General features: G+C 36.9%; 1 protein-coding gene across 4 annotated transcripts in view; it reads right to left on the bottom strand.

Annotated features, from left to right (window-relative positions):
- Nucleotides 1–20835, bottom strand: part of CTBP1 (C-terminal binding protein 1) — a 244089-nt gene that overhangs the window by 32071 nt on the left and 191183 nt on the right. For 2 of the 4 annotated variants that reach the window (XM_010577573.1, XM_010577566.1), the window contains exon 3: nucleotides 8138–8292. In XM_010577573.1, the coding sequence (XP_010575875.1) occupies nucleotides 8138–8292 (155 nt within the window). Of the gene's footprint in view, nucleotides 1–8137; nucleotides 8293–11670; nucleotides 11888–13388; nucleotides 13431–20835 lie in introns of those variants that run through there. The other 2 variants (XM_010577591.1, XM_010577581.1) reach the window with 2 other exon arrangements.

Genomic DNA, 20835 nt, shown 5'->3' with positions numbered 1-20835 from the left:
AATATGACACTATATCATAATTTTTACAAAAGACTTCCAGAAAATCATCACTGGAAAGTGCTATATTTTATCTCGTTCTAGAAACTACAGGGTATTGCATTTCTTTGGACTTGGAGTTTGATGTGTCATTTCCAAAAAAATATGTTCCACTGTCACCAACAGACTTGAGATATTTTGCACATTTGGGTAGAAAAAATGTACTTTATCTAAACTGAGTAGGCCTTGCATTATTTGACTTGCAAAAAGCAGCTGCACATCAAATTTGTAATCAATAGTCTGCCACACAGAGGAAGGCTGCAGCAGACTTGTAGCTGCTCCCAAAGCCTTGCTACATTACAAAGCGTCCATGTGAAACTAGTGCTGTTAAAACGAAAAAGAAAAGCCAGCGTCCTCAAACAGTATTTAGTAGGTCTCCAAAACTGCTGGTTTGTGCTACTTTTTACAAGTTCCTGTCTCTCTTTACAAGACTATCAGCTCAATTTTAGGTTCCTATGATCCATGGCACTGTCAGTAACCTACCCATTTCCTGATATGCACTTTATTCAGCCATGATACTGTCTAGTGTAGACCCTAAATATTAATACTTAAGTTTATACTCCACACAAATAAGTATAAATATTTTACACAAACATGAACAAAACTTCCTTGCAGGCTCCTGAAAACACTCTCTAAAATCTTACATATCCATACACTGCATAAACTACATATATATACATACGACATATATGATAGTGTATTTCTAGTCTTTTTAAAATATACTGTTGAAAAATATATACATACAAATACACACACAACTATATAAATAGCTTGCATAGCCTATAGCAAACTTCCTTTTAAAAACTACATTGCAGTCAGTCTTTCAAACCCAGGATTTACTGACCATTAGATGCAGTTTAATGACAGAAGTCAATTTGAGAATATAGACTCTGAAAACACTTTTACTAAGTAAAAGGCTTTAATGAACAATCTTTAACAGGAGTTCCGTGTGTTAACTTGTATGTTCTATAAATAAGGCTGAACTGTGTCGCATTTCAGTTCAAGTCTATCAGATGCTATGATGGATTGAACATCTATACCAAAGGATCATTATGTTATGAAAGTCACTGATGACAGTGTATCACCCCACGCAACTCTGTCTCAAAACACCTGTTAACAGTCACCAGCAATTTTCAAACCCCAATGATCCTTACCTGGTACTGGGAAATTAAAGAAAAAGCTAGTTGATAACCAACTATATGAGACTTTAATCTGTCTGTAAAACTGATATATGCTGCTTGCTGGGTACGGCAGCACTTCCATTCTGCTTTTCAAAGGGTATTAGTTCAGAGGAGACACAGGCAACCTGCCCCTTCCTGTAATGCGGCACTTGACCTATAATGTTGCCACTGGCAAATCTGACAGATGTTGGCAGAAGGGTCACTGAATACAAACACTGATTTTGCATACATCCTTACTGTGATAGCTCTGTGTTAACTACTTTGTTGTATAATGAGGTGTAACGAAAGTTTTTAGGATTTCCTTTTGTTCATTTTTTTCAAAGTCTTTCATAAAGAATCTGATCCAAGGCTCATTCAGTTTCAGTAAATTTGCAAGGTTTTGGATCAGCTCCGAGGTGACAACTTACTCTCAAGTACACATCACTGTTTAGAACAAGGCGGCTTCCTTTCAATCTATATTCGAGAATTTAATTTTGATGGAAAACTAAAATGCTGCAACTGCGTCATGAATATAAACAGCACTGATGGTACAAGTGCAAGATTGCAGCTTTACTGTTAAACAAAGAAGAATCTGAAGCTGGAAAAAATATCTTACTTAACCATTGATGTAACAGGAACAAATCGAAGACTCAGCTGAACAACAGCACCATTCTTGATTTGTTTCTATCAGTTTCAAACATTTGTTGTATTATGAAAGCTCTTTAGCTCTTCTTTGAAACAGCCTTACATGAAACTGTAATGACTGGAACTATTTCTATATTTAATTCGTATGTGAAAGTGCAATTGAAAAGTTTCAAGTCCTACACTACTGAATAAGAAGTTCAGCTTTTAACTTTTTTTTAACTTAAACTAAAAATACGGAAATGTAGTATCCCTGTGATGATCATTTTGTGCTTTTATAATAGGAGTCAAGGGATATGATACATTCTAACTTAATCACTTGCATGGCTGGAGCATAGGGTTTACCAGACAGACTACCTTCCTGCTTCCAACCAAGTAGCCTACTCCCTTTAATGTTCTGGTGAGCTGGATAGCTGCATGAAGCAGTAAATCCAGTCAAAAACACACCCATTTTTTTCTTCTAGCTGATTTGAGAAAGATGTAGGAAACCACATAATTAGAAAAAGAGAGAATGAGAAAAAGTACACTGCTTCAAACAAACTCTTGACTTCTTTCCAGACTATATTTTTGCTTTAAAGATCATTTCTAATCAGCTGTGCTTCCTCTCTTTTTCATTTGGGTTGCAAGGATGACTTTATTTTCTCTCTGCTTGGCCAAGATGTCTATTACCAGATCTTGCATATTATGTTTACATTTAGCCCTTTGGAGATACACAGTGCACTCCATGTTACAGAATATACAGCAGAAGTCAGGAAGCCCAAAGACTAAAAAAATCTTAGGCAACACAGACCTCAAGGGTGTGCTTGAGTCTGTGACGCCTTTGAAGGTACAGAAGTAGAAGGAAGGAACAGAAATCAGAAGTGCTGGGTAGGCTGCCAAGGAGCCAGGAAAAGCAGTAAACCATGAATAGCAGTGAAAGGAAGAGGGATTTGGGAAAAAGAGGGGGAGAGACAACAGAGCATGAGACAGTGAAAAAAGCAAGTTAACCTGGAATGAGGATGGAAACAAGCTAATTATTTTTAAATAATTTTTTTGGATGAGAATCTATATTTTTGGCAGAACAAACCAAAACACCTTGTACATTTGGAGGCAATGTGAGATGGTTACTGAAAAGACCGATTTACACAATTAACTGTAAAATAAAAACAATTTAAACATAGTGAGTAACTTTCATTGACAGCAATGCAATCTCTATTAAGAGAGAAATTTAAGCACCAAAATCTTAAAGTAATTTTTACCCTAAATGACAGAAGTTTCCTGATAGGATGCAGTGAACCCAGTTCCCAGTTACCCCATGATATAGTTTGACAAACGTAATGCTCAACTTCACACAGCCGTATGCAACATCTACAATGAAATGAACTTAGGAGTCAAAGCATAAACATAAAAAATGCAGCCTTTCAGACTGGCTTGAAAACAAACTACTTTTTCTAGGGCGGGTGGGGAAAAAAACCAAAACAAGAAATCAGCAAAACCTTATACACAAGTAATTTCTGAAGAAATGTAATAACTGTCCTCTAACTACAAAGTTATTTCAAAACCTTGGGTCACTCTCAGTAAATGTCAGTATTCACTTAAGTACCGACAGCCTGATTTTCAAAAGGAAGGAAACATATCTCAGTCACCCAACTTGTCTTCCAAAGCCGTGGCACGGGGAATGAATGCTTTGACCTGAGATGAAGCAAAGTTCTAATACACGTTATTATTTACTTGTGACCTTAAACAAGTTACCTCTTTTCCATACTTCAATTTCCTCAGCCATAAAAAGAGAAAGACAAATTAACTCTTTGGCATAAGGGAATTGCTACAGAACTGCAACTCAGGCATAACCCAATTTGGAGAAAACTTTCTTTAATTAACACACATAGTAAGGTGTAATAGTGTTTGCTAATGTCCTGCTTTTGACCCTGTATACAAACAGCATTCAAATCCTCATTTCTTTTCCTTCCTTTCTGTATGTGTTAAAGTCTCTCAGCCTGCTTGCTTCTCTATGAAAAAGTATCTAGCTTGTGCTTTGCTGTGTCACAAACTACTACAAATTCCCCTTTTCCACTCTACTTCCTTTGTTGTCTAGCCATCTTAAAAGACAGCATTTTAAACCATCATCCTGTCCCTGAAACCTTCTTGTGACCAGCAGAAATCCCTTCCCCGCATTCCAAAATGTTTACTCCTCAAACACCGACCCCTTACACCCCTGTGATCAAGGCTCCACAACTGCGCAAGCTGACTTCATACCAGCTCTTAACTTTCCTAGCCATTCCTCTGTAGTCTTTCACTCCTTTCCTCATCCAACTCTCAGTTCATGTCTTTTTTTTTTTTTCATTACATTCATCTACAACCCCCCATCTGTGTGTATGAAACAATGTCAATCACCTCTTTCAAACCCCATCTAAATTTCCCAGTCTCTGGCCTGCATCCTGCAACTTCAGACTATATAAATATATCTGCATCGACTACCCTATCAGATTCAGTACCTTTTGTTAATGACGAGAAATATGAAAGAAAAACTAAATTTCACCTTCTGCTTTCAGCAAGCTCTTTTCAACACTAAACCATTTCTTGATTTTCAATCATCTCTTCGTTCACAATGGGGAACTGTCTTTTGCAAATTAACATCCATTATCAAAATCTGTATTTTAATTAACAGGACAACATCATTTAGCATGGCCAGGAATGTGCATTCGTAAATACATGAACATTTTAGATATTGCTTTAAATATGCAACTTCTAATTTTAAAACTTTTCCTGAAAACAATTTTATATTTAGTAAAGCACCATTCCGAAATAAGGTATTATACAAGCAGTACTAAAATACAGGTATTTCTCTACTATAACTCTAAGGATTTGTGGAAAATAGCCACTTTTCACTGCAGATGAACAGTGAACAGTTTTTACATGGAAGTGAACAGCGCTCAACACTTCATAAAAATGATCTCTTAGTCTATGATGAATTAATACAACAATATGATAATGAATTAAGGTTTGTGATTTTTATTGTGGAAATTTATTACCTGGCAGAACAGTGGTACTTTGCAAACCCAAATGTTTTAGGACTGCATCATCCTTTGACTAGTGAAAATTTGTATTATGGCAGTGTACTGGTAGCTAGTGAAAATATTTTTTCCAGATATATTACTGAGCTCACTGAGAATGAATTATTTTGGTACAATAAAAAGCAAAGAATGCAAGCTTTTCTATAATCTGCTAAATACGACACTCTCGTGAAGATCAACAACATATTACCTATGTTACTCATCAGTTATTTAAATGCTTTTCCAAAGCCACAATTTGAGATACACACACTGACTTTCAGTCCCAAGATCTGAAAAGTTCATTTACTACACCCCACTGATAACAGAAAATATTGAGTGTTTCTAAGGCAAGGCAATCATGTCACACAGGAATTCCCCAGTCTTGATGCATCAGAAGTAAATGTTGATTTCAGTAATCAAAGCATAAAACTACACAGGTGGTGCAGCTGCCAATGTTACGGTGTTCACCTGAAAAGCAGACTGCTATTATCTACTAAAAAAAGTGAAACAGCATTTTTATTACTTATTCTCCACATTATGTAGTCCTTGTAAATGGAATCCACCTATTTCATGTATTAAACTTCTGACAGTGGTGTGAGATAGGAGAACAGTTAAGATGAATGCACCTTTTCAACATGATTAAAAAGAAATACACAGAAATAAGGCATTATATCACATTTGAATTCTCAATACATAAAAAGGTAAAAGGGAACTGAGAGAAAAAAGCTTGGGTTGAATATTTCTCTAAATTAAAAAAATAAAGTATTATACTTAGATTATTATTGTCTTTGAACCTTACAAATTAAGCTTTTTTTAAATTAAAAAATTACCCTAAAACAACAGTAACCATTTCTATGCATCTCCAATCACCAGTGAAGACAGAGAAGTTTTCACTACTTTGCATTTGTCCTCAAGTTAGTTACTTTTAGGTTCTTATTCACTGCCACAATACTGCACAGCAAAAACACTGGTCTTTTCCAACAGATGTTAAAGACAAGGTTGAAATTAGCATTAGGTTTTACTAAAATTTTAATGTTTTAAAATAGAATGTCACAACAAAAATCAAGTTCAGGTATTTACGCTATCCTGTTGACCATCCACTGTAAAGATGGTTTTCTATACGACAGTATAAACACATTAAAAAAAGACACGAGATCAGAACTATAATATTGCCAACTCTGAATCTAGCTTACAATTCAAGAACCATCTAAAAATAATAGTTTTAACTATCCTGAGAGAAACATGCAATCAACTGAGAAAAAGGGTGTTTGGAATGCAGATTATTTCCAAATAGGAACAATTTTATTTTTTTCCATTTTCCTATTCACATAAGAATTCGATTGTATCTAAAACACAGCTGAACAAAACAAGGTAGTCCTATTAAGCTAGTACTGATGTGGCAGAGAACAACCTTGAATATCATTCTTGACTACTGTTCTGTCAACAGCCTATTCCTGTGCGCGGAGAGGGGCAGAAGGGTAGGACAGGAAACCTGAAAGTCTCCAGAGATATCCACCAAGGAACTACACACAGGGCTTCAGAAAGGGGTCATCTCTTGTGTTTGCCTGAACCATGAGAATCAGCAGTTCTAGTTTGCTGTGTTGATACAGCATACAAATCTTCAGTCTTCTCCTTATTGTTTAAAAAAGAAAAAACACATAAGGAAGAAAAAAAAAAAATCTGCCACTTACAAATTTTCAAAGTTTTAACAATGAACATGGTTTTTTTTTTCAGAATAAAAATATTTTTGCTAAGAAATAACAAGCTGAATATTTGGCCGATGGGTTCTCACCAGGAAGAAGTTAACACGAAATGGACTACAGAAAATTTGATTTATTCACCTGATAACAGAAAGGAAGTTAGTATTGGCATTATTTTCAAGTAGCTGGCTTTGTAAGAAAGTCATCAAAGAAAATATTAAATCTTTCATCATATACAGAGACTTTAAAATGTTTAACAATTTTATATATTACAAGAACATGAAAAGGAAATAAGCAGTTAAACGAGTTATGAATTCAAGATAGTGCAAAGCTTCTGAAAACCTGTCACAAACCCAAGGGCTGCTGTAATTAGTGTAGGACAAGTCTAACAAGGTATCTGTAGAGAAACAAGAATACTGGTGCAATTCAGTTCAGCTGGCAAAACTTAACACCTGAATCACACCCAGCAGTATAGGGTACCACACACACAAAAGTGGATACAGACACTTAGCTAACAAGCCTTTAAGTTAATACTTGGATCTGTACTTGTCTATCATGGATCTTTGCTGGAGTCGAAGAAAATAAATTCCTGTGTAAGGGCCCCCTGAACACCCTCCTCTGCACTTGGCTCCTCTGCTATCATACTTACTACATTTTTTCACATCCACAGAAGCTGTAAGGCCTGGTTTCATCCTTTATCAGGTGAAGGAATATTTGGCATTTCAGCCTTACTCTGCTAGCCAAAAACTTCACCAAAATTAATTCTACCTCTACAGAAATATGGATGCGAAAAGGTTCTATTGCTGTCTAGGGAGCAGCGAGGATTTGGGCTAGACAAGAGGCCTTCACGCTGAAAGAAGTCACTGAAGAGAAAATGTAGGTGTATGGGCCAGCTGGCTCCCTTGCCTATAATCACGAAAAATGGGTATCCTTCTAAGAAAATGAGAAAACCTTTGACAACATTAAGAACTACTTGCTTTACAGCTCCCAAAACTCCAGAAGGCTGCAAACGTCTGGAATAACATACAATTAGAATACTTTTTAAAATTCATTTTCTAAATAAGTTTTGGGTTAGCATTTATTTTGAAACTCTTCCGTAGTGTCAATTGTTAGTGCACAAGGCCTCCTAACCTGATTTGTACAATTCCTTGGCTAAACAGAGAAGCTTGAAAGTTCCTCACGTGGCCAATCCAATACTGAAATTTAGCTTTCCAGCTGAAGGCTGAGCAACAGTGCTTCCAAGAAGCATTTCAAAATATCATGTAATAATACAACTTTCCCACAAGTAACACTCTCCATCAATCTAATTCAGTAGGTAAGCACACGGATAACATCCAGCCAAAGATATACTGCACAAAAGCATAATTCAACAGTTATTTTCATCTTTGTTTCATCATCATGTTTCATCATTTATTGGAAATGACCAGTAACTCACTAAGGTAATCGACCATTAACTAAAATGCAATAGCTAAACACAATGCCATAGCTAACACAACATTGTATCTATTCATAATCATGAACATATTTGCATTTTCTAAAACACTTTAATTATACCTCTAAATATTACCTTTTCATGAATTTCTTGTGTAGACTGAGCATCACAAAATGCCACCGTGGCTACGTCCTTCAGAATAGGCATTTCTACTGTACAATCCCTGCCATCCAGCAACGCTACCAAAGGGCGCGGGTGCATGGGCCCATTCATGATCGGAGGTCGAATGCCTACAAAGAAACAGAGAATACTTTTTATTCAAGCCATGTAAATGTAATAATAGAAATAGATTATAGCTAGTCTGTTTATTCTGATGGCAGAAAAAGATTTCAAGGACTGAAGCTAGTAAAACAGCAAGTAATTTACAGTCAGCAATCAACCAAACACAGAAGACCTAAGAAAAAAATGCCATGGAGGTTCAGGAGGCTGAACAATGGAAGATGGATAAACCCATTAAGGGAACAGTATATTTGTTTTTTAAAGATACATCCTTACTGCACTATTAAGAAGTGTCTGTGCAGTCTTATCCAAGGTTTATGTTTTGATTGGATTCCACACCTTTGTGAGCTCTAGATAGAGTGAGAAATATCTTGTCCAGGCTTGTAAGAGTACAGCTTATGGAATATCATAAGCAACTCAGTGAGAATTTGATTTACATCAATTTACATATATGATGATGGTCTGCTAAGACTAAAATTTAACTGGAAAAAAGCCTACAACAGCAAAATTTTGAATTTATTGAAGATCCAATATACAAGTGTACAGGCTAATTGCTGATCTATGTAGGTGTGCTTAGACAAAACAATTCTGTATAGCTTAGTCAAACACATACATCATACTTAATCCACCATTGAAAACTTATAAAACATGAACAAAATGTCCCTCCCTAAATCGACATCATGCTTGGAACATCGTAGAGTGACAAAGAAATACACATTAAACGTCTGGGGGAAGGAAAATCAGTTGAAAGTGCAGACTTCATTTATATCCTCTTTATGGAGTCTTAAAATGAAAAGTAATCATTAAAACAAGATATTTAGAGAGCATCTTTTTAACAGTATAGATGCTACAAATATACAAAAGTACTCAAGGGAATAATATTAAACCATTACATTTACACAAAAGTAGTTAAGCATGGGTGGAAAAAAAGGGACTTCCTGAAGAGATAAGGAAACGCAAAACCAAGAATAAAATACATCATTTTTTTCCTGCTTTTAAAATAGCTTTAAACACTCCAAAGTGAAGGAGGCTAGATATTTTTTGTATGCAGTGTGAATTTAAAAACATTGCTTATTGCTTGATAATGCAAGTTAGTCCAACATTAATGCAAAAGACTGAAGTTCCCCAGCTACCTTCTATAAGCAATCCCTGCATCTAAAGTCCCAGCCTGTGTCAAAAAGCAAGCCCTGAAAGACTGTCATCCGCATCTTAAGTGGATGGAAAAGTCAGTAGAATCCCAGATGTACAAGATACCTGGTGAAGAAAAACAGCTGCTGGGAAAAGAGATTTTCACAAGTCAACAGAAGCAGCGTATTGCTTCCCCACTGGGACCAAGCTCAGGTCCGGGGCTGAAGGAGTACTGCTGAAGAGTCTGTTAGCCTCATAGTCTCAACTGTCCAGCCTGCACCCATAAATTTCATGTCCACCCCTAACCAAGTCATGAGGATAGGCCAGCTGTGCTACAATCTGGCACTGAAGTTCTTTACCTATTCAAACAGTTTTTACGCTTGAAGAAGATAGAAAAAGAGTCACTACGTTTGGTTCTTTTCTGTTCTAGTCCCAGCATCTCCCAACAACTGATGATGCCAATGGACTGACTGCAGAATTCTCACCACAGCAGACAGGCATTCAGACGTGAAAAGTATTCACCAGAAGTTTTCCATGGGTATAAACACCCATGAAAACTGTTCTCTGTTGTAAAACCATAAATTCCTAACCTCTGCTGTGATAGACATGCTTAAAAATACTTCTGGTACACAGATTCCTTCAGTAATATCAAGCCACCAAAATTAAATGGAAGCCTTTTTAATACCATATATTAAAAATCATGCATCTTGCTAATTTACTACTGTTACCTGTTTGAACCAGGAACGGCCACATAACCTTCATACAGTCACTTTTAGTAAATAAGCCACACATTAATAATGTGGTACAGGATACAAACACTACATGAATACACAATGTAAAGCTACATAGTTATCCAGAGAATAATTACTATCCTTTAATGGGAATTTAATTATAAAAACCCACGTTAAATTTACTTAGAAACACCCTAGAATAAAGCACGTTATAGACTTGTTCACGATTCTTTCAAAACAGTATATGTAATAGCATTAATAAAATGCAATTATGTCTTGAAACAAATGTAAAAATGACATTGCAAGTCCTATTCATATTGCATTGAATAACTGTGCTCATTTTACAAGTGAAATGTTATGGTCATCATCTCAATTGTCAGTCCAGCAAACCCAGGATTTCAACAACAAGTTTGAACGCTAGCTAAAATAAAATTAAAAAAAGAAAACACAACTTTGATACTAAAGTTGTTGAAGATGAATGAGGAAAAACATGGCACAGATGACTCCCTTAGAGCTACAGCTAAAGCACCTTTGTCAACGAAAGAATACATATAGTCTGGACAGATGACAGAAGCAAAAACTGTCACTTTTAAGAAACACTTTTCTGACTAGAGCTATCTCAGAAAATCATGAAATACAGGATCACAAAACACAACCCTTTAAAACAATGATTTCTCTGAAATACATAAAGGTGTGGTCTGGTTTTCCCCTCATGCCAGTGTATCTATTGATTTCAACCAAGTTATCTGTGTCTAATGTTGGTGCTAAGCGACATGCCAAACCAAGCTCCAAAGCACAGAAACAAAAGTCAGGAAAACAACTAGAAGGATAAACCCTCCCAGAGAGAATCTCAGACTTTAAGAATCCCCAGAACTCAAATACATCCAGTGACCTTGACCACGAAAACCCTACAGACCTTCGCTTGCCAAAACCCTTTTTGAACTTCAGCATAGACTTCCTGTTGCACAATCTTTCTGCCTAAATGCCATATCACTAAATCGCAGACAATAACTCAACACTTAAGTAAACTTACAGTAACTTAATCACAGTGGCAGCCACTATTTAAAAGTTTACATTTGGAAAGACACAGTTTCACTATGAACCAGAATCCTTTGAACAAAAAACTACTTCTTCCACCATTTAGATATGTTCTGCCTGTTTCTTATCTAGAAATGTCATACTGCACCATGTGTTTGGCTTTGCAGCAGACCCTTGGAGTAGCAGGATAAAGCAATGTGTATTTAAGAGCAGTATTTTCCATGCCTGCATTAACAGTAATTCATGCAACTCGGTGCCAGGGAGGAATAACTGTAAACCGGTCAAAAGTGACATTCGACACCACAAATGTGAAACTAATTAAAAAAAATAATAATAATTTCACTTAGCTGGCTTATTTAAGTATATGGTATAGCATTTCACATAACACAGATAACAAAAATTGTACCATCCACCCCCACATCCTAGAACCGTTGTTATGGGAAAACAATCTCAGTTTATCCTAACTTGAGACTTTCAGGAACCCCTACCAACCTGACATTTCTTAATCTGAGCTTGATTTCCAGGGTCATGAATTCGATTTCTCAATGCTTTACAATCTTCAGTATTCTGAGGCAAAATAGCAGCCTGTCATTCGATCCTCATTTCCATGTCTTTAATTTTTCTTGCAGCCTCCTGTAATCTTGAACCAAAGCTTTTAAACTTCTTATCCACTGCAACCTCTGTAGCCTGGATGGTGTTCAAATTTTTACTAAAAATTAAACACAAACAATACATTAACACAACATTAAGGGTCTGACTTGTGCTCACAGAAGCCAGGAAACTCAAAGTTAAAGCTTCTCACTGCATCTGTCCCCTTCCCCCTTTCGTTGCTGGCCTTCCACCACACCTGCTGTGCTGCCACCGGCCATTAACATACCAGGGAAACCAGCGGACTGTTAAGACGCGCAGGGCAGCTTGCGCAGGACAGCAGGTGTATTGTAAACAGACGTACCTGGAACAGTCGGCACCACTCAGGCGGCAAACGTTTTGCCTAGGTGAGCAGGGATCTGAGGATAGTGTGTGATCTCCAACACCACGAGAGCCAAGCACTCCAGTGAGTACTGGAGATGGAGTGAGAAGCCTTAACTCTGAACTTGCTGGTTTTGTTAGGTATAAGTCAGGCCCTTAAGGTTATCTAAATGTATTTAAGGAAAAAAAAAAAAAGTTTCCCATGACAGCTCTAATCCAGCTATTAGTTTGGGGTTTTTTTTTTCCCTCCAATATGGAAATAATCTGGTGGTGAAGCTCTTGCCCCAGTAACAGCTACCGTGCCACTGACTGCTGGAATTTCTCTAAAATAGTACCAGGTATAACGGGCACACACACAGAGACAAAGCAGTTGTCCATATGTAGCAGCTACTTGCCATGCGGCTAACGGAAGAGTGCCTTTTCAGAGCTGCAATCTGGACTAGCTGCTCTTAGAAAAAAAAGTATCAAAACCTTATTCTAGCCCAGCTTTCATGGAAAAAAAACCTTGGAAATTTAAAAAGCAGCTTTCAGCTGCAGAACCCAACAGGAGGCCAGCCCCATGCACAAGCATTTCAACTGATTGTGGGTCTTGCAAACAAGAAGATTAATGAATCTATCATCCAGCTTTGTAACCAAAACAGGAGAGGCAGGGTTGTGAATTATTACCTCTATACCTCTGGCAGCATGGGAACTTACAAATTATCAGACCAACCTTAGCACAAGATGTATTTTTTTAAACTGGAAAGAACAAGAGCTACCCAAGCAGGCTGGTTTCCTCCCCGCTCCCAAATCCTCCCCGCACCTCCCTCCTGTCGCTCCTGAAACAAAGGTGCATCTTTGTGTGCTACACTCCAATGGGGAGAGTTGAAGCCGATATCATTAGGCATACTCACAACCGGAGGATAATAAAGTTCTCCCTGACAGACTCTAGGCTGTTATGATGTGTTCTAAACCTTTTGTAAAGCAACCTTTTATGTTACGACCTGACAGTAACTAAGGTGATCGCGTTGCACAAGTAACATAGATCTCAAAGTAGGCTGTCACCGTTTGCTGACATTAGAAAACATACCAAAATGCAACAAGGTAAGCTATTAAGATTAATGATTATTAACAATGTCATTTTCACATTTTTTCTGCTGCTGATTAATATAACATCATTAGGATCAGGAATGTATCAAATAAGGCACACATGTTAAAAGTAAAGGACATTGTCAGGTTTGTAGGCCCAAAGTTTGACCTACCTTTCATTTTCTTAAATCTGTTTGCAAAGTCCATGTAATTCTTTAAATGTGTTTTTCTTTTTTCAAAACAAATGCTTCAATTCTTTTTTCTGAAAAATACATCAATGCCAAAAAGCATAACACTTATCAGTAACCCTATAATGACAAACCAATATGCACATGAAATGGAGGACAGCAGCCTGGCAAAGGAGAGTTTTCATTTTCACGTTTCTGGGGATGCTTACAAGTGCAAAGAGTAAATGAGCAGGAAAACTCCCTTGACAATGTCCTTTTAAAAGAATTTGCCCTAGAAAACTTCCTTTATGCACTGTAAAACATCAAAGTGATTTAAGTTTTTAACAAAATGCAAACTACTGAAAAATCTAATCAATATTTACAAAAACAAGACCTGAAAATGACAGGTTGGACATTCAACTAATTTACAATCTTGCACATGTAACATGAGACTAATCCCCTGTGGCATTTGCCTTTACTTTATATTCTTACCTAGGCTGTAAATTCGGTGAGAGCTGCCACTTATTTACCATAAGCCCTCAAAAAATTTACATATTTTTAAAAATAAATGCTAATATTAATTCAAGTAAAGAACGAGTTGTCAAAACAAACAAAAAATATCCCACTCATTACACGAACATAGAAGCTGTTATGAATTAGATTTGCCAATATGCACTACTAAAATTCCTAGAAATGCCATACTTTAAAAAAATATTTTAAGGTTCCTGACACATCATGCATTTTTAAGTATCGGACTTTGTTTTGTGCACCATGACCTCAAGTGACATTTAGATTCAAGGTAGAGCAAAACTCTAATGGCAGTCAAGTAGAAATAAACTTTAAAATACAATGCAGGTACATGGATCAGTAAATGGATGCAAGGAAAAAAAAAAAAAAAAGAGTGCTTACCAGCCTTCGGTATTTTGATATTCAGCATATTTAGATGCTGAATATGCAACGTAAAAATCTCCTGATTCCACCAGAATCAGAGCCAACACCTTTTGCCACCAACTTCAATATGAGCAGAATGCAATCTCCCATGATCTGGGATGTGGGATTGCGGGGGGCAGAGGGGAGAATATTTTTAAATAAAAACACCAACAAGAGGCACGTACAAAAAGGTGACAGCTACCCTCAGAAGCCTGAATTACTTAGCAGATTAAATTTAATTTCATTCTTTTCTTTTCTCATTTAATGTTTCTAACTATGCTTCCTAAGGTTTTAGGAACCTGCTACAAGTCTTACTGAAATGAATAGGAACAATCCCAAATTGATTTTCAAAGGAACAAGATCTGGACTTCACATACATTCACACTTCACTTACATACAAGAGAAAACTAAGCATAAGCTTCACTTAAGGCATATGTGCAGTCTCTATTGAAGTCTACAGGGCTCAGAGGTTAATTCTAAGCACGCCGAAACTTTACTGGAAGAGCACAGCTGATGAATACCGTTGCGGTCTATGCTTTTTATTTACCCAAACTCAGTAAAAACAAGTCATCTTCCTTCTTTTCTTTTTAATTTGCAGGAGACCAAGAAAAATAAAAGTGGTTTCCGGCACTGTGTTGACCCAATGATGTGCAGAGCTGTCACACCCACTTATATCCTCTTGCTAATTGCAAAGACTGAAATACACTCAGCCATTCTCCAGGACATTCACAGCCCATTCCCTTACACAAAATATATAGCCAACACTACTGCTATGTAATTACCACCCTGGTCCACATACTTCCACAGCACTCAGATTTATGCACGCATCACATCATTATTTCACCACCTGTGAGAAATGAGCCTTGGGTATCCAAGCAATTGGTACAGCACACAACACAAAGGCCTCAACACAGAGTATTTTGAGACAACTACCTTATGTGATTTTCCCTTTTGGTACAATTGAAACAAAATAAGTCAATGATTTCTATTTAGAAAATCCTACATTTCCCTGCTGTTACTGGAACCTGAGAGTCACAATTCCTCATTACTTTTCCATATTCATATAGCAAGTAAACTTGCCATTCTCAGCTAGTAGTCCGATAACTGCGAGGATATGGATTTCTGTTGTGTTTTTCAATAGTGATCCCTAACCAGTCTTTTTTAAACCTCTAGTAATTTTGCTGTTAGTTGTCTAACATCTGTTGGTATGCACACAAAATCCTACATGCTTGTCAGGGTACAAAAAACCAAAGGTCTTGCAAGGCGCATCTTGAAAACCTATGATCAGAAATAAAGTTCTGTTAAGGGGAAACAAGATAATCTGGTAACATTTTCTATTACTACACATGTACTTCAAACATCCACATGAAAACTGGAAGTATTTCACATCTGTCAAAAAATTACTCAAATTACATATTCAGAGCATGCTATAACGATATGCCTTATCTTAAATAATACTTTTCAAAATAAGAATGAAAACAATATGAATCACACCTATTTAACGTCAAATGAGCAAGCAGTAATAGCATAATGCGTTACTGTAAAATGTTTTAATTGTCTATCACCATTTAAAAAGCAAATCAAACGACAATATTCAGTAACAACTATATCAAGTACTAAAACAAGAAAGCTTAAGTATCAGCAATAAAACACAAAACACAACGTTGCAGAAGCACTGTTTTCAAGTAGCAGATACATGAAAGCAAACCCCAGAGAAAGGCAAAACATTTTAAAGGACTGAGCTTTCCCTGGATATCCAGCATTTCAGTTCCTGTCCACAGTAAATACTTCACTGTTTCAAGCATTTTTAGCCTTATTAAGTAATAAGTAAAGGGGGGGGTGGTGGTGGTGGTGTAAAGAAATCAGTGGTGCTGGAGCTGCCCTAGCTGAGTACAGTCCCATTAATCCCAGCTCCAGAGAAATTCTGGCTAAGGCTGCCAACTTTTGCTACTTATCCCACGAGTTTTACAGTGACTGCAAAACGCCCCTGCCCGCACGCTGTGGCGAAAACCACAAACTACTTGATAACTTACAGGAATCACCGCAGTGAAGCTCAGGACAGTACCTACAAATTAAGAATCAAAGAACTTGACAATTACAACACTCCAGCAGCCACGTTTACCCATAACTAACTATGGACATCAATTTCCCAGTTACGGATGGGGCGGTGTCTCTACAATACAGACTGAATGCATGAATCAAGTCTGCATCAAAGGCATTCCCACAACACACCATATGCTGGGTATACATCCACTTTCATCATCTCACAAGACAGTGACCATGGACTAGGCTGATAATGGCAACTCGGCAGGGGGGAACCCACCTTAACACACACCCAAACTCTAGTTTAAAATAAAATGAGCTTTTATTTCAGCCCATAAACTTTATAGGTTGGTGGGTGTGACTTAAAAAAAAAAAACAACAAAAAAACCCCCCAGAAAACTCCTGCTGACAGGAACTGGAAAAACAATCCGCTTCAACAACTGTAATAGGAGCAGAATGATTAACTCCCCAAGCCATTCCAGTAACAATACAGATCATGCCAAGACTTACTAAAACACTTTCCACAGAAGAAGCAGTCCTGGAGATTCTGAGGACAATATTTAAGATACAGAACACAAGCCTATAGAACAGGTTGGCAAAACAGGGCTGTGCTACTGCCATATGAATTGAAGTACACCCATGGCCCTTATCCTTGCTCTTTTACCCATGTATTCAATATAAAAAAAGCACACAAGCACTGCTTTTTCTTTTTTAAATCATGTTATCAGAACTGGCATCTTGGCTGTGACTTTGATAAAAGCTGAAGAGCCATATAACATTAATTTAAAATGTAATACCCTCAAGGAACAACTCTTGATTTGCCTGCTGTAAAATATTATGTATTCAAACTATGAAGGAAAAATGAAGAAAACTGTTACTTTTTTTTTCTCTCCTCCAAAAATGTTTCTCCTACAGCAAGTTATTTTATTCCAGCAGGTTTTGGGGTTTTTTGTTCTTTTTTTTAAACCACTGTCTGAGCTCTAAGTATGCTTTGGGAAACAAATACCACTTTTTAACATTGTCAATACCACTACTTTCAGAGTATTAATTTCACATTATATTTTAAAGACACTGCCAAGGATTTATTACAGAATATAATTTCTGAATGTTGCCTGTCCTAATGACTACTCTCTGTGCTTCTTTTCCCATATTTTAGATGTTGTACAGGATGCTGTCTCAGAGAAAGAAACCCAATAACCCGAGTGGAGCCAACATCAAAGGCTTCCTTTATTCTGATCCCAAACACTGAAAGCAATTTCTTTAACAGCACACCTGTACTTTGACCCAAGAACGTTAAACTATTACCTGGGGCACTCCTTATTTTCCTTATCAAAAAGTCTGAGATAAGCAAGTGTGGGGCCTTGGATAATCAAATTAGTTTCACGGGGTTTAATTTTTTCTTTTTTAAGGTCAGCAGAACACAGTCAAGTGACACTAAAAACAACAGTACAGGAGTATTTTACATATTGAACACTGAGCTCTCCACTTTCCTTGTAACTTAACTTTTTGGTTTTTTATGTTGGGAAAGCATCTCATGTGATTCACCATTCTCTCAGCTGAACATCATGGTGCTATACATGTCAGCAATCCTTACAGTGGAAAAAAAAAAACCAAACCAAAAAACCCCAGACTTTTAAGACTAGCATAATTCGAAAGGGATAATTCAACAGAGTATTAAGGTTTCTGGTAAATGAGGATAATAAAACTCCCTTTTGAGTTACACTCCATTATGTTCTTCCTAAAAACCAAAGCAACTCTGACAAATACTGAACCAGTGCAAAGGGCTCCTTAAAGCTCTTTTTTCTCTCTCTCCCTTTTCAGTTCCTCCCACAGCCACTGACCTCTGCTGTTCTCTGTCAATATTAAGAAAATGGTTGATGATGATTACAAACTAGAGAACAGTTTTGTAAAAATGAGAAAGTCTGGAGCATTCTGAAATCAAAGTCCTGCACCTCCCATCCAGGGTCCTCTGCAGTCCAACCAAGCTTAAATAAATATGATTTTCTGAAAAGATGTTCATTTGAAGGTAAGCAAACAGGATGTATAAAAATGACAAGCTCACTAAGAACGGGCCAGTAACAACAGTTGAAGTGCCAAATAAAACAGGCAGTTTAAGGCAAAAGCTGGGTTTATATTATCATGTTACATTTAATCATAATAAAAGTGTATGATGTAAGAGAGCTGTTCTACTGAGCTTTTCTTCAAGTAGAGTTTTGAGTTTCAATTACAAAGGCTCTAGTCCCACTATTACAGTTAAGGCTGTACTGAAAAACACAGTTAAAATCGGGAGTTATTCCCATGACTTGATGAGAGAAGCAAAGTATTTCTTCCCACACATACCACATACTAAAGGGGTTTAGAGAAGGTTTTTGAACGCTTTAAGTTGTTTCCACTGAACTGGTGAAAAGTCAGAAGTGTTTAAAAATGACCCATATTTGCATTTTTTCACTAGGCTTTATAATGTTTCTTTTAGTCTCTGTAGTTTAACCACTTTCAGCTTGAAAATGGTCTATTCACACGCATAAAAATGCTTTGTCTACTTTGTCACAAATCATGTCCTATCTCTGTAAATTGCATAAAACATTTATTGGTGCTAAAAACATCAGTTGCAAGAAAGTATTATAAAAGGAATTACTAACTCCATTATTAAGAGTTACAAAATCTTAAGGCAAAGGGCTACCCTTCATTCTTCACACAGATAACATTTCTTAACAGGTTATCCCTCCAACTGTATATTCTTGGTTTGATTGAGCACTGTATTTTGGAAAATGAATTCACTATTACATTTCTCAGCAAATGAAGTTAAGATGTCAGTTTGTAGTTTTATTCTAGCCTTTTCCATGTATGCTTTATCTTAAAAAAATAAACTTGTTACAGCTCCTGTGTCCCCCGATCTGCAGGCAGAGACATTTACAAAATCTGCCCACGGCACATATGTGCGTCACACAAATGTCATCTCCCCCTCTCACAGTGACAGCCTCAGACTTCTGCAGCGTTACAGTTTGTGAAAAACGGACAGTTATAAAAAACGGACCCCAGCAACTTCCTTTCAAAACAAAATATAGATTGACAACAGATTGAGAAGCAATTTGAATGGAAACCAGACCAATGTATTAGATGCAATAAAGAATTTCCAAAATAAGAAACCTTACTCTATGGGTTTTCTACATTTTCGGAAACTAGAAACAGGAGGGATGTCAGTAGCAGGATAAACAGCAGCATGCTGAAAGCCATGCAGGAGCATTATATCTCTAAAAGCAGACAGTCACAGGAAAAAATCAAATTACTTGGAATTTTATCATCCAAAGATAATCAAAGGATCATCAACTTCATGCAAGTAAACACAAAGCATACCTTGAAACTAATTCTGTTGTTCAGAAAATGGACACGGCATAGAGAAAGATACTGGAAAGCAAGTCTAACTGCTTCCTGCTGGCTGTAATTTCTGAAAAAATGGGAGGAAATGACAGCTTAGTGCTTGCCCAGTGCAAGACAACAGCTATCAGATAACTCCCAGAAACCAAGAAAGCATTATGACTATTTTCCAGAATGTCATGGAAGCTAATCCTTGCTCTTGAGATCAAGAAACAACAACAGAGCAACAGGTCTTCGTAACACGTTATTTTCCCTATTTTATGGATGTAAAGCAAACCAAATTAGTGCAGGTGTTCAACTTTCAGAGGAAATTGTATCTCTTGCAATATTTTCTTCACATCAATCTTTTCATTCTTTCTACCCCTCCTGGGTCAGGACTGTCATCCCAGTGACAAAAGGAAGAGAAGAAATGAGTTCTGAGAATAGCAGATGAAATCTGGAAAATAACTCTCCGTAGTGAGAATTCTACATCCATGGGTAGCCCAGAGGGTCATTTATTAGGTCTGCACTGTACACCAGATTAAAATAAGGTACATACAAATACTGAATAAGCTGGTGCTGGTCAAAGAGCTAGAGTGCTTTAAGAGGCAACTCCACCTGTGTGTTCTCATATTTTTTGAAAAATAACTAATTAGCATTATTTTTTAAAAGTCTACACCACTACAATACATTGTGAAATGTGACCCTTGGCGGCTTTTCTGAGGTGCTACTCAAAGTTAAGAATACTGATAGCATCCAGGCTTCCCACCAGTATTCTCATCAGAAAGCTCCTTCCCAAGTTTTGAATCCTAGTGACTATAAAATTACCTTGCAGCAAGTTGCAACAGATCAACCTCTTTAACAAAATATCATTAAGACACTTTTTATTGCATTATTACCTTGCAGACAAATAACTTTGTTGTTTTCTAACTTTATACAATGCCTACCACAATCTCACAGCAGCCAAATAACTTGCAAAATGAACTGAGTTACTGAAAACTGCACAGCTAATAAAAGTTTTAGTCTTTTTTTTCCTTTAAGGATATAAAATTCTTCCAGTGACATTCTGACACCTGTCTATGTTTTCATCCATTTCTTTTCATACTTGTTCTATAGGTACTTTCCA

This window comes from Haliaeetus leucocephalus, unplaced genomic scaffold (genome assembly GCF_000737465.1).
Source record: "Haliaeetus leucocephalus isolate CR32 unplaced genomic scaffold, Haliaeetus_leucocephalus-4.0 Scaffold51, whole genome shotgun sequence".
Classification (NCBI taxonomy): Eukaryota; Metazoa; Chordata; class Aves; order Accipitriformes; family Accipitridae; genus Haliaeetus; species Haliaeetus leucocephalus.
This window is presented reverse-complemented; position numbering and strand designations above follow the sequence as displayed.